Genomic DNA, 25293 nt, shown 5'->3' on the forward strand with positions numbered 1-25293 from the left:
AGCATTACCATTCGGATTCCTGGCGGAAATGGGGCCGTGTCGGTGACATTACCACCAAATCACAGAAGCGATGATCCTCCCTGTGGCATAACAGTCGCTCACTAATTGGTGCGAGCAAACTGGCAAGGAATTCAGCAATCCTCTGGGAGGCGCCTCATTAAAATTAATCACGGAACGAGGCGCGGCGACCCGACAACCGTGATGGAGGGAAGGGAACAGAACAGGGCCACCCGCCGAGGCGGAAGGCGGAATCCAATTTTTGGGGCTCAAAGTTGCGCTTAGTCCCCCGTCCACTTAGGAAGCCGCCAGCTCTACCGACCCCGTGAACAGACTGCTCTTTTAATCTCCTAACCACTATAAGCTTTTATTATCTGCCGAAAGTTTTCAAAAAATTCCCGAAGAGGATTTGAAAGAAAGAACGTTATTCTTTAATTGATTTTCCTGAGAGATAGCGCTTACCAGGCCTGCGGCTGTATTTCGGCTTCTTTCTATAGGCCAATTTTTTTTCTTCTTGTGCCATGTTCCTTTACAGCATCAATGTCCGTCCCATTAATCTCTCGATCAAGCTACACAGCACGGAATATGACAGAAGGAAGTACAAAGCTTAAACATATAGCACTTCCGTGATCCGCAAACATATTGAACAATCTTAGTACAACGATTACCAACAATTCTATTGCCTTGTGTGCACGAGTCTGGCTGTTATCATTGTGCTTACTTACTTCTTTAGCTTCTTGTTCAATGACATTGGTTACTCCATAGCGTAATCGAACTAGTGCCTAGTATGGAAATTTTTGCACCAAGTCATGCTGGAAAGTAATGCTTCCCAGTTTGTTATGTAAAAAACCTCTTGGAGGTTTTCAAATAAAACAAACGTTCATCTTGGGGTTGAAGCTCTTTTCTTCAGTGTTTCCTTTAACAAAACGTATGTTTTTGGATAGGGTCCACCTCTAGCAAAACACAATTTTGTTTTTGAACCCAAATATGTTCCACTGCAGTTGCAGCATCTTCAGTGGTTTTTTATTTTCCATCTGTTACAGATATAACAGTTTGTATACATGTAGATATTAGTTTTTAAATCGTAATTGCCGATATTTGAAAATAACACATAAATTACGAATTCATACCTTTTTACCACATGGTTTGGTTTTTCTGATGTGGAAATTTATCCCAACCAGTTTGTTGATTACTTTGCTGTTGAATCTTTGAGTTTGTTCATGGAGTGACAGACTCACGTACGCTTGCACCGTTTCAGCCGTATCAACATTAAGTCATCAAATATGTTTAAGTTTTGGAAACAGATGAAAATAGGATATGAGGAATTAGGGACTGTGTCGAGGTTGATCTCCGGTAGTGAACCCAAGGTATCCGATTATTGTAAATGTCGGACTGCTCTTGCATGGTCTGACATTGTCATGTTCAATATGTGTACGAACTCTTTGAATTCGTGCTTTCAGTTTTCTGAAGGTCTCTCACGCACCGACATAGTTAGTTTACACACCGCCTTGTTACACTTTACAATCCGGAGGCCCCTAGCAGGAGAGGCTTGCCACCTGCATCAGATAAACGGGAAAAATGGACGAGTTACATGCAAGACACGTAATACTTCAACCGATATTTAGAACAAAAGAAAAAATTCGGACTCATTAGTTTTCAGGATACCGTAGCACATATAAAGGCATGTGTATCACACTGTACATGAGTAAGAACACTTTCAATTCCATAATCATACTACACTAAATTGACAATTGCAGTCATCAAACACAACAATCTTCACACGATTCAATTGATTTACGAAGATGCATCTTAGTTTGAAATCTTCTTCGCTTTCCTTGTGAGCTACATGCAATTATGAGAGTTCATTGGCAACAGAAATATTCTTCTAGAAATCTTATGACTATAAAAAGTAGATTGATTCCCACTGTTTTTGAAACAAATATATTCTCCATAGCTCAGCTGAATACCGCTTGTTCTGCTATTGGATCAGATTTTAATTTAATAAAATGGTACTTTAATATGTATAACTTACCGGTATAAGGTGAAAATCGTGTCTGGGATAAAGGATTTTGAATTTTGTTACAACTTAGGTTCGCCTGGCGCTCAGTGAGTGCTGCGGTATTCGAGGCACTCAGTACCAGTCAAATATCAATCGGGAGATACTGTTACCTTAACATGAGGCCATTCTAGTTGCTTCACCACTTTATCCACTGGTTTCTCTTTTTTTAGCGTTTTCTATGCTGAAAATATTTATAGGTACTTTAAAAATTCAGTAAAGACATTACCTTTGTTTAAATTTACGGATGGCAAGTTTTGTAAAGCTTGTTAGGGTAAGGTCACCTAAAGCGTTACTATCACAATAGTTTATATAAAGTTCATGAAAACATATGACGAGGTCAATTAACGCAGCAAATGCATGTAACTGAAAGAATTGGTTACGGTGTCTTACTTTACTGAAATAGCTGTACCGCAAGGCGGCCTAAAGAACAAAACCAGTACCTGTGTTATATACGAGAACGTCATCCCATTGATCATTTATCTGATGAATTTCTTTCTCTTTCAACAAGTGTGTTGGAAACTGCGAAGGGTGCCAGATAAGTTTCAAAACTATATCAAAATAGAATTCTTTGTTTAAGTTGCAACCGTGATATTAGACATAAGCGATTCATTGAAAGACGAGAAAAAAGCACTGTGTTCCGGAGTGGTAGGGATACTCTGTTCCACCGCAATACAAATCTGATATACAGGGTGGTCAGAAACAGTAAGAAAAGCTTGCAGGGTAGACTGTGCAGATAAGTTATTGTTAACAAAAGAATTCGATACTGTGCGCCGTTCCCGAGTTAATTAGCATTGAAGTTGCCAATCAGATTTTTCCTGCGCAAATGCAAACGGCCCGGCAGAGACAGCATAGCCTAACGTGTTGGTTTGGTTTACTAAAATTAACCAAGAGAGCGATAAGAGCAACTGACGCTAATTGTATCTGACTAGCCGCTTGAATCTGCACGCGCTTCGGCCTCACTGGCTCGGAAATCCCGCAACATATCGAAATTTTTCTTTAACAGTTATTTCTCAGTGCAGCGTAACTTGCAATATCCTTACAAGCTTTTCAGATGTTTTTGACCATCTTCAATAGTGAAATGAATGAGCGTAGCGAATATAAGAAAAAGCTACTTTCATGATACTCATACCTAACAACAGATACTCAGAACGGGACAGACCTCTTTAATACTTCGCCTCGTTGCTAGTATTCTCATCACATGTCACTCCACTATCGAAGGACACAAAGAAGACGAGTGGACGCCGAGGGAGTCAACTGGACTGTACCAGAAGTTCTACTATTCCTCTTATATACCTGTGTGGCTGGTCCCGGCGGAGGTTCGAGTCCTCCCTCGGACATGGGTGTGTGTGTTTGTCCTTAGGATAATTTAGGTTAAGTAGTGTGTAAGCTTAGGGTCTAATGACCTTAGCAGTTGAGTCCCATAAGATTTCACACACATTTGATCACATCTTATATACCCTGTTAATATAGTTTGGTTCCTGAAACATGTCATAAAATAAAGAGAGATTGAAAATCTATTCAAATCAGTATTTTTAACAAAAGGCCCCACCATCGGACATCGTACGTGGATATGCAAGGTTCTGTAACCGTCTCCCTATTATCAGTCTGGTAGCTGCTATTGAAAGACTCAAGACACAGGTGTACACAGAATGACTAAAGATAATATTCAACAATTTTTACCAAAAAGATGAGTCGTAAGGACTGGCTTGTTTCGCGCATTGGAAAGAAACACTAACCCGTTTGGGAACCCCATACATCAACTTCATCATATCCAAGTAAAGAATAAGTACTGCCCCATGTGAGCTTAGTTAAATGAGAGCAAAATTATCTCTCGTAAGAAACCCATAACACTTCTAATAAATTACTTTACAGATACAGAAATAACACGAAAAAAACAGACTCCCGTCCAAAATCGCCGTCTAAGTGCGCATAGGAGCGGTACGTCATTATAACTACGACAGTCCTACGATTGACTAAATTTGTACAAAATCCACCTCGCCTCTCTTCCATGCTCGTAGGTGGAGGAAACTTGGAGGGACGAACTGCCCGAACAACAAGACGAATTTTTCAGTAATGCCAGACTACTCCTATCAGAAGACAAGAGACACGACGCCGGTACCTTGTCCTCAGAAGTTTTCGTCGGTTCGACCTTAAAATATGAACAAACGCGCCCCTTGATGGTAGGTGTGATAGAAACAATCGCGAAAGCGTTCGTTAAGGAAACGCACACAAATAACGAGGCGTTGAGAGGCGCCTCAAGACAGCTTCGAAAGTTAAACTCGACTCCCACTCTCAAGGATGTGATGCAAAGTTGAGCTAAGGAAAAAATGGTTCAAATGGCTCTGAGCACTATGGGACTTAACTACTGTGGTCATCAGTCCCCTAGAACTTAGAACTACTTAAACCTAAGGACATCACACAGGTCCATGCCCGAGGCAAGATTCGAACCTGCGACCGTAGCAGTCGCGCGGTTGAGCCAAGAAAGTTCACCACGTTGCGTGTATTTGCAATTACAGCCACATTAAATAATCCCAGTGCTCAGCAGTGCTTAGCACAGGTTGTTACAGGTAGGTGGTGTGCTGAATATCGAACATACACTACTGTCCATTAAAATTGCTACACCACAAAAATGCTACAGACGCGAAATTTAACCGACAGGAAGAAGATGCTGTGATATGCAAATGATTAGCTTTTCAGAGCATTCACACAAGTTTGGCGCCGGTGGCGACACATACAACGTGCTGACATGAGGAAAGTTTCCAACCGATTTCTCATACACAAACAGCTGTTGACCGGCGTTGTCTGGTGAAACGTTGTTGTGATGCCTATTATAAGGAGGAGAAATGCGCACTATCACGTTTCTCACTTTGATAAAGGTCGGATTGTAGTCTATCGTGACTGCGGTTTATAGTATCTCGACATTGCTGCTCGCATTGGTCGAGATCCATTGACTGTTAGCAGAATATGGAATCGATGGGTTCAGGAGAGTAATACGGAACGCCGTGCTGGATCCCAACGGCCTCGTATCACTAGCAATCGAGATGACAGGCATCTTATCCGCATGGCTGTAACGGATCGTGCAGCCACGTATAGATCGCTGAGTCAACACATGGGGACGTTTGCAAGACAACAACAATCCTCACGAACAGTTCGACAACGTTTGCATCGGCATGGACTATCAGCTCGGAGATCGTGGCTGCGGTTACCCTTGACGCTGCATCACAGACAGGAGCGCCTGCGATGGTGTACTCAACGACGAACCTGGGTGCACGAATGGCAAAACGTCATTTTTTCGGGTAAATCCAGGTTCTGTTTACAGCATCATGATGGTCGCATACGTGTTTGGCGACATCGCGTTGAACTCACATTGGAAGCGTGTATTCGTCTTCGCCACACTGGCGTATCAACTGGCGTGATGGTATGGGGTGTCATTGGTTACACGTCTCGGTCACCTCTTGTTAGCATTGACGGCACTTTGAACAGTGGACGTTACATTTCAGATGTGTTACGACCCGTGGCTCAACCCTTCATTCGATCCCTGCGAAACCCTACATTTCAGCAGGATAATGCGCGACGGCATGTTGCAGGTCCTGTACGTGCCATTATGGATACAGAAAATGTTCGACTGCTGCACTGGCTAGCACATTCTCCATATCTCCCACCAATTGAAAACATCTAGTCAATGGTGTCCGAGCAACTGGCTCGTCACAATGCGCCAGTCACTACTCTTGATGAACTGTGGTATCGTGTTGAAGCTGCATGGGCAGCTGTACCTGTACACGCCATCCAAGCTCTGTTTGACTGAATGCCCAGGCGTATAAAGGCCGTTATTATGGCCAGAGGTGGTTGTTCTGGGTACTGATTTCTCAGTATCTATGTACCCAAATTGCGTGGAAATGCCATCACATGTCAGTTCTAGTATAATATATTTGTGCAATGAATACCCGTTTATCATCTGCATTTATTCATGGTGTAGCAATTTTAATGGGCAGTAGTGTAATTAAATGAAAATAAAACACTAAATTTCGGTTCTAAGCGAGATTTTTGCCCCGACAAGGAAAGCGTTTTAGAAGGCACAGACAGAGAAAAGACACTCTACGGGCTTGATACAACCGCGAAATTATATGAAAGGTGGATTGCCTGACGCCTCCCTACGTGACGTGTCTTCTGTTCTTCGCACAGCACCGATGTTACTTTTAATAACTCCATGCGATAGAATCTCTTTACACGAAGTATTAGAGATTCCCATTTGTCAGTTCACGACTTCAAGAAGGCGTTTGGAGTGCATAAGATTCTCGATTGTCTGAAACTGAGCTATACCTGTTAAAGAGTTTCTTTTGTGTTGCGATTCAAATGTGGATTCCTGCGCCAACCATTAATTCTCTCAGTCATTTACTACATTGTGGTATTGTGAGTCCTTACACAAAACAGTACCGCGTTCATTAATGTTAACCTCAATCGTATGTACATTTCGTGTAACCAATGGCCTTTGTAGTGTGGTCCCGCCAACCCCACAAACCACATATTGTATATACTGAGCTGTTTCACATCGTTTCAATAAAAGAGTCGTACAAATGCTCTATGGAACACGTAACTAGCTAATTTACTAACGGACAGCCTAAGAAGCTTTCGATGTTGTTTACTTGATCAACTACCGCATATTGGTTACTCCCGTAGCTTCTTTCCTTCTGAATGATGACCTTTGTGTCTACTGTGAAGACGGTCATAAGTATAGTCCATACTCCGTAAGCTCTTCTGCCTTTCGCACCCTTAAATGGCACGCTGAAAAGAGCAATATCTCTTTTTGGCTGCTCCTGTAATGTAATGTACTTACCTTATCTTTTACCTGTAATGCAACTCACCACAGGAACACTACAACCTGGCGATAAGGGCGGCTCTCTTTGGCGAGCAACAGTAGATGAACATACCCCAACAATAGGTGCTCGTTCTACATGCAGTTAAGACAGTTTCGAAAAGAATAAAATATTCTAGTAAATATGAGTCTATAAAAGCATATTTTATAAATTCTGAACACTTGTTGATAGGAGGAGGAAGAAAGACGTTTGGCTGCAGAGATAAGAATAGGAAAAGCACAGTATTTCTTACTCTAGATACGAGTCACTAGGAGCGTTGGGCAGTCTGCAGTCAATTTTGTTGTTCGAATTGTATTTGTAGTTTCAGTCGTCTTAATACACGTTAATGTACTGTAAAATACTGGACATCGTATATATTTCACCGACTTACACGAATGACCTCACAGTTGGTGTGCAGTTCGCATGTGCGAATGTATTAGAAAACTTTTCTTTCTCTTCTTCAAACGTTGCCTGTAACTCAGCACGAGATATATTGGATTTATTGCTGTGATACAGCATACAGAAGTGCCCTGCGAAATAGGGCTCTCAAATCTGAAATACGACGGCTGTTCGGAAAATAAGGTCTGATCGGTCACGAAATGGAAACCACAGCGAAAATCCAAAGAAGCTTTGCATAAATGAGTTGGGCACGTCGGTCTTTACAATTCTGATTGGACAGTGAGAACTTAAAGATGCCTAGAAAATAGTGTCTTTCACCAAGAATAACTGCCAGCGAGAGATTTCGCCTGAATTATGCAGCCCACACAACGTACCTTGCGTGGATTTCCTTCCTCATGACCATAAAATACTTGGCCGTACACTGCAGAGGCATTGAGGACGTTCCTGCACTGTTGTCGATGGGAAATGTCTGATCATCCACCACACAGCCTCTGAATTTCATCTCTGCTCACGTGAATCGACTGGCTAGAAGAAAACATTTTGTCACAGGTTAAAAGCATAGCGAATTGCCAGAAAGCACAGGCAGCGCCATTCTACGATCAGGGTATTGGCTAGTTGGGGCAATGCTACGAGAAACACCTCAGTCGAAGCGGTGACCGTAGAGATGTACCTAGATGGTGTAGCTATTTGTTGCAAATAAAGCATTTTTGATGTTTGCTGTGGTCTCCATTTCGTGGACAATCGGACCGTGTCTTCCAAATAGCTTCCATACATTTAAGTCGCACAGAGCCATCCGATAAGTTGTTCGGCAGACTATTCCAGCGTCAGGTTCTCTTGTACCCCAAGCGATAAATAGTGGAGAGCTTCGTTCAGTCTGCACTCCTCAGATGGAGGAAATACCGCAACATTTTGGGAATCAAAATCCACTAACCAGTGGATGACGGTTAGCAGCAGCGGAAGGTGTGAGTGTGATTCTAGTGTGGATGGTAGACCTACTTAATATTCTGTCAGTGGTTCTTGTGAAACCGATGATTTTGTTTACCGACGTGAAACGATAAGAGTTTCAATCATCAGCTCCTGTAGGCTGAAGAAAACCTCCATGCAACTCGACTGAGTCGTCTGCTCCAATCGTTGACTGAGCAGACGATCTTGCCTATCAACGGGGGCGTATGTGGTACCACTGAGATTAAAAGTGGCTCTTTAACGGAAATGCCTTCTTATGTATTGCCTGTCTTGCTGGACGGTGAACCAAGTCAGCAAAAGATAACACTGTAACAATTTCATTACGATTCCTCCACGTCGTCACTTACAAGACTGCCTGTCATGAAGCAGCCTCGGTCGTTTGTGAAGAATTCTGCGCTTCCTCATTTTGCACATAACTGTAAACGTTTCCTGAAGAAAGATATGTCTAGGTAGACAAACGAATAAGCATATGAATGCTGCAATCATTTTAAACGACATAACAGATTCGATTGAGAAATATGCGTGAACATCTGTCACAAACATTTTGTGAACACTAGAGTGGGGAGGGAGGCCATTCTGATTGGTTACCTCATTTCCAGATCAAGGCTACGTAGACATTTGATTATAGTGCCGCTTGAGCAGACTGGTCTGCGCGACTCCACTAAGCTATTGACAGACCATACAGGATCGCACATTCATTGCGTGTAAGCACGTAATGGATTGATTTCTAAGATTTTCCTGACACGGTATCCAATGACTTCTTCTGTTTCCTCGGATAAAGAAACTATTGCGTGGCAGGCATTTCCAGGACGACGATGAGGTGATTTTTCAGGTGAAATGTTTCCCGGACAGCCAAAATGCGACCGTCTATAACTAAGGTTTCCGTGAAGTCACCCTCTTGTAGTAAAGAAATGTCGATGTGTAGAGGACACCAATTTTTAATGTGCAGCTCAATTTTCTCTGAGTGATACATAATCCTTTGAGACTACTGTTTGTATTCTCGTGTCATCATGTTCTATGTTCACGACAATATTGAAGTTGGTTTACTAGACGAGGGTTTACCGCGATTGTCGTCGTTACGTCTGTAACACACACACGCACCCACCCATACCCACCCACCCACCCACCCACCCACCCACACACACACACACACACACACACACACACACACACGCAGATACGAAACAGAGTTGTCGCAGCTAAATGATTAACTGTCGGCCGGTAATGTTTGCAGGGAACAGAGGTCTGGAAGCTCCGTATGCGGTGGTGGTGTACATCCACGGCGAGTCCTTCGAATGGAACTCTGGAAATCCTTACGACGGCAGCGTTCTGGCCAGCTACGGCCACGTCATCGTCGTCACCTTCAACTACCGACTCGGCATTCTCGGTAAGCGCACTGTTTACTAGTTTACTACAAAAATGTGATCACGATTTTACGACACGAAATTTAGGAGACATAGCCATGTTTTCAGTATGGAAACAATAAGATTAATCTGTTTCCCAGATCTGAGTTGTGAGGTCTAGAATTTAGCTGCTACGATTTATTTCCCGCTTTTCAATTTGTTATTTTTAATAATTTTCAACAAAAGTCCGTTTATAACATTTTATATGACAGTGTTCTCATAAAAATTATTAAAATATTTTCAATGTTAGAAATATGTGCAGATGCAACGCCAGTCGGTAAAAAAATGGATTCCTTGTGGGATAAATCTATGACTTCGTTTCAGCTTTTGACGGATAGCAAATGTCTGCCAGAACGGGACTCGAAAACTGAACGTTACCATTCGCGCGTAATGCTCCCACTGACAAAACTGTCCAGGCACGACACATCCTCCCCTCACGGATTCTTTCATGGCAGTACCTCTTTCCTACATTCTAATCTTAACTGAGGCTTCCTTGCATACCTCGAATTACTCATACTTTTTGAAGAAGAGGATGGAAAGAAGACGGTTTAAAGTGCTGCCGGATACAAGGTCACTAGCGGTGGAGAAAGAGATCGGATTATCGAAATGTGTGGAAGGAGATCTGGCGCACTTGTTCTTAGAAGAATACATGTTGTAGAGAAATGTCTCATTTGCAGCTTTGGAACTATTCTCAAAATCAATGTTTCATTCTGAACCGAAATGTGAGCTGTTCTCAAACCTCATGATCCATTAAATCAGTTTACCGCGTCATGTAATTAAACTTCAAAATGAAGTAAGTTCCCTACCTAAGGGCTTATGCAACGAAGTTATGCTCAACAACAGAGATAACGTAAATAAATGGAAATCTCATGTTTCTGTACGTGGGAGGTTCGCTCTCGAGACAACTGTTAACTATACCTTACCCCAACATTACCGCTGAGTACGAAATATTCCAGTGGCTGCCGCCGCAGGCGGGAATGGGATTATTTTATTTTGAATTTCCTCATATTTGTTAGAACGAAAGGAAAAGTTCCTATGCCACAATATAAAACGTGTTTAAAGTATTCTCACTATGTGTGCTGTTTTTCCCTACACTAAGTACAAATGACAACTATTGTACTATTAAAACGGGGAGAATACAATAAATTAAACAGACTCAAAATCTTCTCTGTTGTACGGCACACCGACGTCGATTTTTCTCATTGAAATTACCATTTTGCGAAAATGTATAAGGAGCGATCAAAAAGTTACGGTCTGAGGTTGTTGCTGAAGTGTACACACGAAGTAGCGCGAAACCGATGCAAGAATATAAGCACCTAAATATTGGCAAGCGATCAGTGTCTTTCCGACGTGCGTGCAGTGTATGTGAAAACGGGAGCTATGGCGAAGTTATTTCCAAATGTGTCGAAACAGAACTATCATGCCATTATTCCTTTCTTGGCTTACGGAGAATCAAGAAGGTCTACGATGGAGTGGTGCCACCCATCGTCCCCTCGTCACAACAAATTCATCTACTGGAAAGGTGTTGCTCACCTTGTTCTCTGATTACCGACGTGCATTGCTTACTGATTTCAGTTAACCTCTTCTCTCTGTTACTGTGGAACGGTACTGCGCAACGCTGGTGAAATTATGGCGTGCATTTAACACGAAACGTCCAGAAAAACTGTGTCAAGGGATGCTGCCCCTTCGTGATAATGCACGTTTCCATATTGCAAATATCACAACGCAGAAGTTACGCGAACTCAAGTGGGAGACACACGAGGACCCGCACTAGAATCCTGATGTGTCCACATGCAGTTATCCCACAGTCGCCCCTAACAAGGCGCTGAATGTTCGACGATTCCAATTGGACGAGAATCTGAAGCTGGCAGTTACGATCTTCTTCAAGCAGCAAAACACAAAGATGTGTCAAACGGGTAATTCCAATGTGGTGCGTCGGAAGGAAACTGCCTCAATCCTCAAAGTGATTTTACATGACTGGCATACGAATTCTTAACTGTACGGTCTTCGAAAAAATTAATTTCTGATCACGCTTTATGTGAGGTGGCATCATTGTTACGACAGTGACAATCATTTGGGAGGCCAACAGTTGCAACATCAGACTATCACCGAGATTTAGGTTTCCTTTGTATTCCCTAAATCGGTTAAGGTATATCCGTCTTTCGTAAGGAATTCAAGAACGAAAAAACAATTTACTTCTTGTTGTGATGGACGTCGGCTCCTTAAGATGCCTTAATAAAGACAAAGACCCCCACAGCACCTGATTTAAAAGTTTATCGAAAACTTCTTGAGCGAATCGCATCGTATGTTCACGGATGATACCAAAAACCGAGAAGAAATTGGATAACCACGAAAAGTCTGACGAATGGAAAACTGTACTTTTTTTTTTTTTTTTTAGTCATCAGTCTTCTGACTCGTTTGATGCGGCCAGCCACGAATTCCTCTCCTACCAACTTCTTCATCTAGGAGTAGCACTTCCAACTTACCTCCACAGCTATTAGCTAGACGTGTTCCAATCTCTGTCTTCCTCTACAATTTCTACCCTCAACACCTCCCTCTAGTAACAGAGAAATTAGTCCTTGACGTCTCAACTGATGTCGTATCTTCCCTTCTTGTCAGTGTTATCCATATATTCCTTTCCTCATCGATTCTGCAGAGAATCTCGTTTTCTTTACCTTGTCAGACCACCAAATTTTCAACATTTTTGTGTAGCAACACATCTCAAATGCTTCGGGCCTCTTATTTTCCGATTTTTTCCCCAAGCCATGTTTCACCACCGTACAATTCTGTGCTCCAAACGTACATTCTCAGAAATTTCTTGCCGAAACTGTGGTCTGTGTTTGTTGCTAGTAGGAATGCCCTTTTTGCAAGTGCTAACCTGCTTTCTATGTCCTCCTTGCTCCGTCTCCAGTATGTTATTTTGCTGCCTAGTTTGCAGTATTATTTAACTTCATCTACTTCGTGATCACCAATCCTGATGTTAAGTTTCTCACTGTTCTCATTTCTGCTACTTCTCATTACTTTCGTCTTTCTTTGCTCTCAAACCATATTTTGTGTTCATTGGACTGTTTATTCCATTCAACGGTTGCGGTGATTCTTCTTCAGCTTCACAGATGATAGCATTGTCACAGCACATAATGTCATTGATATCTTTCGCCTAGAATTTTAATTAACTTCCTTTTATATTCGTCATTGAGTCTTCGATTTATAGATTGAACAAATGTCTTACATCCTTTTTAATCCCTGCAATTTTTACTTCGTCTTCAACTCTTATTCTTCCCTCTTGCTTGTTGTACATGTTGTATATCCAGAATGAGATTTTCATTCTGCAGCGGAGTGTGCGCTGATATGAAACTTCCTGGTAGATTAAAATTGTCCTGCGGAGAGCTTCTGTAAAGTTTGGAATATAGGAGACGAGGTACCGCTGGAAGTAAAGCTGTGAGGACGGGGTGTGAATCGTGCTTGGGTAGCTCAGTTGGTACAGCACTTTCCTGCGAAAGGCAAAGGTCCCGAGTTTGAGTCTCGGTCCGGCACACAGTTTTAATCTGCCAGGAAGTTTCATGTTGTATATCATAGGTCTATCCCTATATTGTGCTATTTGTATAACAATTTTTAACATATTACTCCATATTACACTTTCGAACGCTTTTGACAGGTCGACAAATCCTATGAATGTCTCACGATTTTTCTTTAGTCTCTCTTCCTTTATCAGTGGCTAAGTCAGATTTGCCTCCCTCGTGCCTTTACCTTTCCTAAAGAAGAACTGATCGTCATCTAATAATTTCTCAGTCTTCGTTTCCATTCTTCTGTATGCTACTCTTGTCAGCAACTTGGATCTATGAGCTAATAAACTGATTGTGCGATAAGTATCACAACTTGTCGGCTCTTGCAATCTTCGGAATTGTATGGACGATGTTTTTTCGGGAAGTCAGATGATATATCACCAGACACACATTCTACAATCAGAGTGCATAGCCATTTTCTTGCAACTTCAATGATTTTAGAAATTCTATTGGAATTTTGTCTATCCCTTCTGCCTCATTTCATTTTGAGTCTTTCAGAGATCTTCTAAATTCTGATTCTAATAATGGATCTCTCATCTCTTCTATATCGACTCCCTTTTCTTCTTCTATCACATCATCAAATAAGTTCTCCTAGTCAAAGAAACCTGCAGTGTATTCTTTCCAACTATCCTCCTTCCTCTACGTTTCACAGTTGTATTCCCATTGCACTGTTATTGTGACTGACTTTGCTTTAAGTTTCCGCGAAGGCTGTTTTGACTTTCCTTTTTGCTGAGCCTGTCTTTCCAACAATTATTTCGTTTTCTATTTATTTGCATTTTTATACGGTCATTTCTCCTTAGCTTCCCTGCACTTCTATGTATTCCATCATAAGCGGCTTATGTTTCTGTATTCCAGAATTTCCCCGAAATTTTTATACTTCCTTCTTTCACTGATCTGCTGGAGTATTATTTCTGTCACCCACGGTTTATTCACATATATCTTGTTTGTACCGACGGTTTTCATTTCAACTTCTGTGACTGCCCTTTTTGGAGATGTCCATTCCTCTTCAACTGAAATGCCTACAGAGCTATTTCTTATCGCTGTATCTACGGCCTCAGAAACTACAAGTGTACCATTTCATTCCTTAGTGCTTCCGCGTCCCAGTTCATTGCACACTGATTCTTCCTGACTAGTTCGTTGAACTTAAACCCCCTCTTCATGACTACTAAATTGTGATATGAATCTGCATCTGCTCCTGTGTATGCCTTACAATCAAGTACTTGATTTCGAAACACTGACTGAGTATGATGTAATTTAACAGAAGTCTTCCCGTTTTCCCGGCCTTTTCCAAGTATACCTTTTCCTCTTGTGTTTCTTGAACAGAGTAATCACTATTGCTAGCTGAAATTTGTTACAAACCTCAATTAATTGTTCTCGTCTCTCATACCTAGTACTAACCCCATATCCTAACGTAAGCTTTTGTTTTAGTAATTAGTTACATCCACATTCCTAACCCCCAAGACTATTAGATTTACATCTCCCTTTATGAACTGAATTTCCTGTTCAGTATTTTCATAGACTTTCTGTAACTGTTCATCTTCTGCTTACTACATCGGCATATATACATGAACTACACCTGTCGGTGTTGGTTTCTTGTCGACTCTGGTAAGAACCATCCTGTCACTACTATGTTCAAAGCAACTCACTTCCTGCTCTACCTTAATACTGAAAGCAAGTCTAACTGCCGTTATACCTTTTTCTGCAGCTGTTGATGTTACTCTGTACTCATCAGACCCGAAATCCTTGTGTCCTTTCCATTTCCCTTGACTGTTCCTCACTGGGTCTAATCTGAGCCTATGCATTTCTCTTTTCATATCGTGTAGCTTCCCTGCCACGTTCAAGCTTCTGACAGTCCACTCCCCGACTCGTAGAACGTTATCTTCGTAGGTTATTCAACACTTTTCTCGTGGTCACCTTTCCCTTGGCAGTGCCATCCCGGTGATCCCATCTGGGGACTATTCGTAAATCTTTTGCCAGTGGAGAGATCATCATGACACTTTTTCAATTACATGCCACGTGTTCTGTGGAGACACATTATGTGTCTTTAATGCATAGGTTTCATTACTCATGCCGTTGATAGTTCCTAATTTTCCTCCTTTAGGGGTTGTTTCCCACCCTAGGGATGAGAGAGTGTCCTGAAGCTATGTCCGCTTTTCCACCCTTTTTGACAAGGCAGATGGCTGAATGAGGAATGACTTTCAATGTTGGAATTCTTCGGCAATCACGGCTAACGAACTCATTCAAAATTTAAGTGATGATACGGGACCGAAGACGTTTTGATTTTTAATCACAGACGCTAGCCGTAGATGGTTCAAATGGTTCAAATGGCTCTGAGCACTATGGAACTTAACAGCTGTGGTCATCAGTCCCCTAGAACTTAGAACTACTTAAACCTAACTAACCTAAGGACATCACACACATCCATGCCCGAGGCAGGATTCGAACCAGCGACCGTAGCGGTCACGCGGTTCCGGACTGCGCGCCTAGAACCACGAGACCAGCGCGGCCGGCCCAGCCGTAGATCACGGGCGACATAGCAGCGGGTAAGGAACAAGCTGAGGGACGCGCTGTTAAGATCGTAAGAGTAACAGAAATTCTGGGGGAACAAAAATGGGAATAACTCGAAAAAAGCGACGTAGATCTTGGGACACACTTTTCGGTATGTTTAGACATAATGAAAAAGAGATAACTGACATTAAAGCGCGCACAGAGTGATGTACATAGTTATTGTTCCTCGTCCAGTATGCTAATAGAATAGAAAAGAATGCCCGGAACAGCGGCTTGTAGGGTAATCAGGTGGATGTAGATTTATATCTTTCGAAAATGACTCTGCATATATGCTTCCATGTTCAATAGTTTTATCGTCAACGAGACGTTGAAACCTAGATTCTTTTGCTCCTTACTAATTTCAGACCTTCGAAGATGTCAATGATTGCATAGGTATTATGGTGATTTGTTTGTTTCGAGGCTGAGGTCCATGCAAACTATAGAGTTTAAAACGTTCGTAGCCAGTAATATGTACACTGATTTCTCCACCTAGGAGAGTCTTTCTTCGGGAAACATCTACAGTTTTGCTCAATCTGACGAACATATCTTCTCCACGCATGAAAGATGTGACTCCATGCCAGACAGCCAGGAAACCCGAGACGTGCATCTGTAACGAAGGGATTTTAAACATGCAGGCTGTAAGACTGTTTAACAGTGATAATGCATCGTTATACTAAAACAAAATATTTTTGGATTAATAGTTCCTAAGAAAGGAATGAAAAGGAAAATAGCAACACTGAAGCACAAAGCTTCACTCAAATCTTGTTAAGGAGTTATGAAAATTTAGAACGTGGGTCTCTTTCATCGAATGTCTAAGATAGCTGATTCGTGGTAACAGTCACGAAATAAGAAGTCGAAGTGTTTTCCTTAAAAAGGAAACCAAGTTAAGACTGAAGCTAGATTCTTCGTATCTAGTTTATTTAACATTGTAGCTTATAGATCTGAGTGAAACAGAAGACTTTGTGAAGCTTGATTCACCACTTCATGCAGTACTGGGTTACAGAATGACAAAAAATGTGATCCGTGTTGATTCACAAATATTACTTTACCGGGCGGTATTAGCCGAGCGATCTAGGGCGCTGCAGTCATGGACTGTGCGGCTGGTCCCGGCGGAGGGTCGTGCCCTCCCTCGGGCTTGGGTATGTGTGTCTGTCCTTAGGATAATTTAGGTTAAGTAGAGTGTACGCTTAGGGACTGATGACCTTAGCAGTTAAGTCGCATAAGATTTCACACATATTTGAAATATTACTTTCACCACTGCAAATCTATTTAGACTTTTGACACTAGATGTGAAATACCTTCATTACCTCCACTTTTAATACCAAGCCTTACCTGCTAAAGTTATTGGGCAAAAACTGTGCAGCTGTAACAAGTGCTCTAAGGGACATAATTATGACAACGTATTCACGTTATAACGCAGCTAATTGGCGAAGTGGGACCGTTTGGACCTGCAGATTAGATCTGAGGGTATTATATCAGATGACATTGTAGAAATCAATGCCTTGGTCAAATGCTACTTTATTAAAAGTACGGGTTTCGACTTTGCACTTATCGTCAGGTGAAAAGAACGAGGAAATTTAAAAAAAAAACATATCAATACATCCATAAAGGAATAATGGTTCTATTAAGTGCGGGGGTAAAGCAGTCAAACTTAAAAGTATATTCGAGGGAGGAAGGAGGAAACATTAGGGTTAAACGTCCAGTCCACATCGAGCTCATTAGTGACGGAGCACGAGCTCGGATTGTTTCAATGATTCGGAAGGAAATCGATCGTCCCGTTTTAAAAGAACAACCCCGGTATTTGTCCAGAGCGATTTAGGGAAATCACGGACAATATAAATCTGGTTGGTCGGACGAGAATTTGAATCGTCGTCCTGCCGAATGCGAATCCAGTGCACTAATCACGGCGCGACCTCACTCGGTGCACATACATAGAGTAGGGAGTGAGTACTTAACCCGCTCGGTTAGACAGCTGGCTCACAGCCAGTCGCAATTTTCAAGTCCGTCATTACATTCCCGGCTATGAGATGGGCACAGTAGCTATAAATACTTCTTAGGGTTTTTGGTACCTGTTAATACATGGCATAACGTGTTATATACCACTGGAAAGCCGAGAAGTCGAGATGTTAACCGGTGTTGGGTGTTATGAGAAATCGTTTCCAGGTTTTGTAAGGTTTAACCCTACAGCCCAGTCCCATCAAGAAAACATACTCCAGAGACTGTGTAAAGTAAAGAAGAAGGAAAGTTACAACCTGTATGAGCGAGAGAAATATCTAGTGGCGTTGCATATGCTTGTACTTTTTCGGGTACATCACAAAAACAAAAAAATCTAAAATAGTGTTGTCTTTTCTCCTTATCACTTCAATAAGTCAATAATTCCTATAAAAATTTTATAATTTTCAGAAAAGTGTGTAAAACGAAATTTAAATAGCAAATATAGGGTAGATTATAGAGAAAAACATTAGTAAGTCAATGGATTAAAAATCAGCAACAGTGGAGCTAGTAAAAACCATATTTTGGTTTCCTGATTTACTGCTTGCACGATTTTTAATTTGTGCTTTGGTGCGTCTTTTAGCTGGTTAATAGAATGAACATTTGATAAGTTAAACAGTTTATTATGGACGTTGTAGATGGAGAAAGCAATGCCAATAATTGTATACTTTTATTTTAAACTGGCATTCTCAGCCATTGTGACCATTAGGTAACTTGCTCACTTTATTTACACACTTAATCCGTCATCTGTTAATTTATGAACCTTTTCATATATTTTATTCGTAATTTTTAATTTATTAGGTCCAATGATGGCCCCAAAGCCGGAACGTGGCCTTTTATAATCCGATTGTTGTGTAGTGGGTAACTCGAAGATCCGACCATATCCGGTAGTGAATATCTATTCATGAAACAAGCGAATCATTCTGAGGTGTTGAACAACCTTCATGTTCCCTACAGCGTAAGCCTTCCTTTTTGTATATTGAAAAGAAAAACCAGTAAGAAGTTCTGCTATAGTTGTACCTACCGGTAGTGTTTTCAGTGTTCAGAAAACCGCCAATTTCCGCCATTAAATGTGTTATTGTTACAAACAGCATACAACAAAACTCTCCGGAGATGTTTCTTCAGCAGGTATAGAAGACATGCTTGGAACAAAATTTTATTATTTCTCACAGATAGAAGATGAAATGTAAAGAGCTCCTCCAGTTATTCTGAATCCAATGGTGAATTATAGCAGCTGAGACTCGGTAGCTCAGCGTAGCGTAATACTATCAGTAAAATCTATTGTGTGTGTGAGAAGAGGTACATTAAAATAAACCATTAATTTAAACTAAAAATTTCCACTGAAACAATAAAGAAACAAACATCGTCTGGATCACAAATTTTATAACACACTAGTGGTTACCATCTGCGCTGCAGATCATCTTCAAGTCGAAGTGGGAACCAAAAGAATTCAACAGCACCAGAAATTATACACGTGTGATATTAAAAACACAAATAAAAAGAAAATACTTTGAACCCACATTTATCTGGTTCCAGAAAGTGCAGTTTGCGGAAGTTGGTAGAAAAATAACGTGAAATAGAACTATTCTGTGGGAAAAAATTTATACGGTCACGAACGAGTACATTGAAACACTGTAAAATAAAATAAAAATAATTAATACAAACTAAGATTTAGAACCAAAGCTAATGTAAAACTTTTCAACATATATGAGAGAATACAAGCATTGAAAGAGTGTAATAAACAACCTTAGTGTACTTTACGAATCGTAAATTGCAATCCATATTTACCTATTTTAAAAGCCAGTGAAAAACTAACAGACATACGTAATTTGCATAACTTGAATGCTCCATCTGTGAAAATAAAATTTAAGAATTTGCCTCCATTATAACGAATGAAAATAGAAATACATTGATGACTCTTACAGCAAATTAAAAAAGAGAAAAGAAGGAGTATAGTTACAAAAATAATTATAAATTTTAATAAATGGTTACTACAAATTCACGAAGGTGTTAGGTGATAATAGTTTTAGAAAATTGGTTGGCCACTATAGTGTGACTCCTACCGCTCAGCATGAGAGACGAAACTTTCGATTTGTTTTTTCTGACAATAAATAATGGAATACGATTCTTCTTGGCCAACAAGCTAAAGAATCCTCCCTACAATGAAATGACTTAGAAAACGGAAAAGTAACCTCAGTATATGTACCTGTCAAGGTGTCCCATAAAGTGTGTTTCTTTTAAGTTACTCAGTACATATGTTCAATTAACTGCTGTTAACAAACAAAAAGACTTTTTAATGTACTACCAAAGAACTGGGTCTGCATTCGAGAAGACAGACTCAATTTGACTATCTGGCAGTTAGTGAAGTGTTTCTACAGACAGAATTAGTAACAAGTTATTAACCTCATCATATAAACTTACTAACAACAAATGTAGCGCTGAAAGTATTTCGATATCTTTAATGGAAACCACTGAGACGATTTTAAAATTAACCATTTGGAGTTTGTCAGTTGCGTCCAAGTATTTTTCGGTGACGCTAAATACTTAAATAAACAAGTAGGAATAACAACAAAGCAATACTGGAACTGTCAAAATAGCGCATTGGGATATGTTTCAATCGCTACTATATATTAAGGTTTTCGACGGACTAGAATCGACAAACACAAAGAAAAAATGTAAAAAAAACTAACTATTGTCGTATAAACCGTGATAATATTGTGTTAATGGAACGTTTTCTAGATATAGAAAAAATTTCCTCCTTAATTTTGATTGAATCTGGTGTGCTCTAAAGCGGTGTCAGATGAGAGATTAGCATTCACAAACATAAGAGAATTGTGATGCAAACAAATTATGTGATTTACAGTAGAGGAACAAACTGTCAACATTAAACAGAAAAAAAAAGAATTCAGTAGTGGGAATTATATGAAAATGTGGACAGGACTCACAAAATGTTTGACGTGTGGAAATGTATAAAGAAGTTGACAAGCCATCACTCACACGTGAAAGTTAGCCACATGATGACGGATGACATCTTATTAAAGAACCTATAAACAATTTGGTAAGCAAACGGTAACTTACATATGCCGTTTGCCTGATAATCAACAGTACTGAAAGAATGTACTACAGAACGTCCATTGACAGTATGCGTGGTGTGGCAGGTGGGAGATATCTAGTAACAATTACTCCATCACCCGAAAGAAGCACGTATTCTCAGGATGACACAGTTCGCCACCCAGTAAACCTTTTCCCTCCAAATACGCAAACACAGCGGAAACAACAATAGTTCGGAACTAGTGTCTGAAGATAGCACTGTCTACCCAGGCTCCTTCCTGATCCTTTCAATAATGTGGTAAATTTATTACTCTTTTGAATGCGTTTAATTTCTTCACTTTACCGATAAGGAATAGGTTCAGTCTGTAACCACCTGTTGAATTAATGCAACAAAGCACAGACAGCTGTTCTCTATTAGGTTTACGTCTGCTTGCGCGCCTTTCAGTTTGAGGGGCTGAAGTCTCTTTGGAGATGATCTTCCAGTAGCGTCATCAGCATCTGCTTTGTTCTATCGCTAGCTGCATCTTCCTCTTTCTCAAGTTTAATTTCTGGAACCCCTAGCAATGGTTAAATTGAGTCACTCATTCTAACGAATCCTTCAGTCTTTCTTCAGTTTTCAGGATTCCATGGACCTCTCCTACTTTCTCTACTAAAATTGGACCTTAAACAGGAACTCCTCCTACTCTGCTAGAACCATAAGTGCAATGCTTCTTCTAGTTTCACGTCTGTTGAAGTTCTCAGGCCCCCACTATGTGACGGTCTAGCTTGGCAGTCAGTTCTTCTTAATTATCGTTTAAGTGTTCCTATGTTAATTCCAAACACTTGGGAGCGTTTTATTGCTGAATAGCTCATTTACAAATTGTCTGTAGTTTATAACCCGTGATCATAGAACAACACCTCTGCATATATCTGTTATCTTTCTATCACATGTAAACATTGTTAACTTCAGCATCAATGTGAAATGTAATGTAGCCTAAGACCTATTTTCAAATACGCATTTTAGAAGCTACTTTGCTAGAGATACCTGTCGGCAAATAGAAAAGTATCATCAGCAGAGCATTCCTCCTGGGAATGTTAACAGTATATCTTCTTTTCACATTAAAAAGAGCAACATTTGTGACGCTAACCGTCTCAGAAGAAGTTTTCTTTTACTATCTGCTTGAAGTGACTTACATATTATAGACATTTATCTCCAACAGGAAGGACTACACCAACAGTTAGACAGGAAAATGGCCGCGGACATGTTGAAGAGGTAAAGCCTCAGAGTTTGCTTGGAGAGGAAATGGTAAACGATGCAAAAATACTTCACGAATGTCCGACATAAGAACTGCGGCCTACATCGGCTTCCACAGAAAAAACAAGAATCATACACATAACAATAGTTCTATTCTAACAGAAAACATATCCTTTTTCATTATCAGAAAATAAGTCAAGCTAGTTTCAGGGTGTATATCTGCCCTACTGTAAAGAACCAATTTTCACAGGAACTGGGAGATCCATCAAGCTCGAATTTGCGTCACATACTAATGACTACGGTCCCTTAGCACTGTATAAATTTTTAGCTTCTAAGTTAATTTAATAATAATATACCGCCATTTCTGTCAGATATTCTGAAGCTCGAAAACTCGTTCATCAAACTTCCAGTTGACCTCGAATCATGAAATTAGCAAAGACGCACAGTTTCATAGTATAAGTAAAGGAAAGAAATTCGAAAATAGTTTATCTGTATCCATAGCACAAGATAACTTATTTTTCATCATTTTTAATGCACCTGACTGTCTGTTCGTCTGTTAAAACCCATTTTTCTCTGAAGCAAATTGGTATATAAAGTTCAAAATTACGTCACATTCTATGGTCTTGGAGGTCTGAAACACTTAAGCTTCTGAGTCAATTCGATCTTATGATTCGTTCAATTGTGTCTCAAAGTTTGGACCTCGTAAACCAACTCCTGTAGGTACCCTGTTGACCTAAATCATGAAATTCAGCAAGAGGAAAGGTTTACACTACTCGTAAAGGGAAGAAAATCCAGAAATTTTTAATGTATAGTGATATAACACGAACAGAGTTTTGGGTCTTTTTTATCACTCTCTCTTTTTACCTGTCCATCGATTAAGGTCAATTTTTCTCGTGAATAGGTTGGCGTACTAAATTCAGATTTGTATCCTGGCTGTGTAAAAAAGTTAATCTTCAATATCATTGCAGTCAAAAGCTTCGGCCACTAATGGCAGACATTTTGATACTAGCAAACTCACTCAAACCTGTTCGGTACTTACCGTTGATGTAGAATCATGAAATTTTTAAGAAGCGCAGTTTCACAGTACAAGTAAAGTAAAATAATATGAAAATTATTAAATTGTATTTACATCAAAAATATCTTTCTGCCATTACAACATACGTCGCATTCGTCGTCAGTCAAAAGCATAATAGACGAATATTATTACTGTATGCAAACATAAAATGTTCGCTTCTTTTTGTATGTCCCTGCCAGTCTGAGGATCTACTGTAGAGGTTATGATCCCGATTTGGAATTTCCGGACCGATATTTTGCCAATATCCACATCGAAAACAGACAAAAATTGTTGAGACTCTCGATTCCCAAGATAGAAGAACAAATGAAGTTTGCACGGAACCGCCAGTGAACGAGTCCTACTCACACTACGTCAATTTTTGTAAATCCTTCCAAAAGCCGCCGAACTACGAACGAATACGTTGCTCTGTGAAAATCAAGAATCTACGGTTATCCAAACACGTCAATTCAGAATATCTGCAATTACAAATTTATTGCTAATTGTGCGCAGAAGATTCCTTAACTTTCTCCTGAACTCAATATTAATTTCAATTTCATGGAATAAACTTTTATTTTTGCCACTGGAATGGACTTACTTGAAGTGTCATCTAATTATTGTATAAAACAAGGAGTCTGTATTTTTACACATGAGTTATTTCCTACTGGTAAGGTACTTTATAGACAGTAATGGTTTTTAAACGCGGAATGAACTTGGAATTTAATCACACAACATTGTAAAATGTTTTGTTAATTCAACTTATATGCTTTCTTGGCAGGTACTTGTCGTAGAGGTTATCATCAACGATAACAGACGTTTACATAGCTTATCAAATTAATAAACCCACCTACTCCCTCAATATGGTTCCACATCAACCTCAGTTTAGTTGGTGAACACAGAAGAAATGTGTTTTTGACAAATATCACAAAGGATTCTTCGGCTGACATTTACATCAGAGAAACATACTGTTTAAAGGAAGCTTTTGTATATGTAACTTCTCTAATCTAATTCTTTCTGGAAAGAGAAAGGTTCTAGGGATTTTCCCTTTTACATAACTGACAGACGGTGTTGCCTATACTTAGAAGGCTCAGTATATGAGTGGTGACCTGACATGACAGTGTTATCATTAAGTTGGTAGCAATACGAACGGTCACGTAGGTAATGTTGTGGGGAAAGCAAACCAAACACTCCGATTTATTGGCACAACGCTCATAAAATATAACGATTTTACAAAAGGGACTGCTTACACTACGCTTGTCCACTCTGTTCTGAGTATTTCTGTGGAATGTGGGATCCGCATCAGGAACGATTGACAGAGGGCAAAGAAGACAGCTTGTTTCGTGTTACCGCGAAGGAGGGAGCACAATGGCACAGATACCATGAACGAATATCATTGGCAGTTTTTAAAACAGAGGCGTCTTTCGATGCGGCAAGACATCCTCATATAATTTCAATCTCCAACATTCTCCTCACTGTGTGAAAATATTTTGTTGGTGCCCACCTAAGTAAGGAGAGATGATCATCAAGGTAAAATGAGAGAAATAAGAGCTCACACGAAAATATTTAAGTGTTCGTGATAGGAACGGTGGAGAAGTAGCGTGAACGTTGTTCGATAAATTCTATGCCAGGCACGTAATTGCGAATAGCAAAGTAATCAAAAAGATGGAGATGTAGTCTTATTGGAGCCACTGATACAATAATTCATGCTTCCTCCCATAAGTCTGATTCGCACTTGTTATCCTTGCCAGATAGACGGGATGGCTGCCACAATGCTCGTCGTGTGAAGTGATTCCTTGTTGATATCTTCGGGAATAAGTTATTGGTGACAGTCATGATTTGAGGTCACATAGACCTAAATGGTTTGTTAGTGCAGTAAGATACTGATTAGATCGATAGACTTCGTGAAATGTCTACAGAACATAGTTAAAGTATGGAAGTGTGTTCGCTCGTCGCATTTGTAGAGAAGCAGAAGATGGTCGAGCATGTGTCGCGATCCGCAGCTCCAACAACCGCGTCACATTAGCCGCGCAGCGCGTCAGCAGCAGCAGCTGGGACATCGCGTGTCGCTACGATCCACTGCCCGCCAGCTGCGTTCCCTGCCGGCCACACTCGGGATAACTCTGGGGGCGTCAGCCGACAGCTTCTTATCGAGAAGTTTCTAGAAGCAAGCAGCCGAAACAG

General features: G+C 40.4%; 1 protein-coding gene across 1 annotated transcript in view; it reads left to right on the forward strand.

Annotated features, from left to right (window-relative positions):
- Nucleotides 1-25293, forward strand: part of LOC126456170 (neuroligin-2-like) — a 351902-nt gene that overhangs the window by 168090 nt on the left and 158519 nt on the right. Inside the window, exon 5 of the mRNA XM_050091924.1 lies at nt 9506-9658. Within this exon, the coding sequence (XP_049947881.1) occupies nt 9506-9658 (153 nt within the window). The remainder of the gene's footprint in view (nt 1-9505; nt 9659-25293) is intronic.

The sequence above is a fragment of the Schistocerca serialis genome, chromosome 2 (genome assembly GCF_023864345.2).
Source record: "Schistocerca serialis cubense isolate TAMUIC-IGC-003099 chromosome 2, iqSchSeri2.2, whole genome shotgun sequence".
Lineage (NCBI taxonomy): Eukaryota > Metazoa > Arthropoda > Insecta > Orthoptera > Acrididae > Schistocerca > Schistocerca serialis.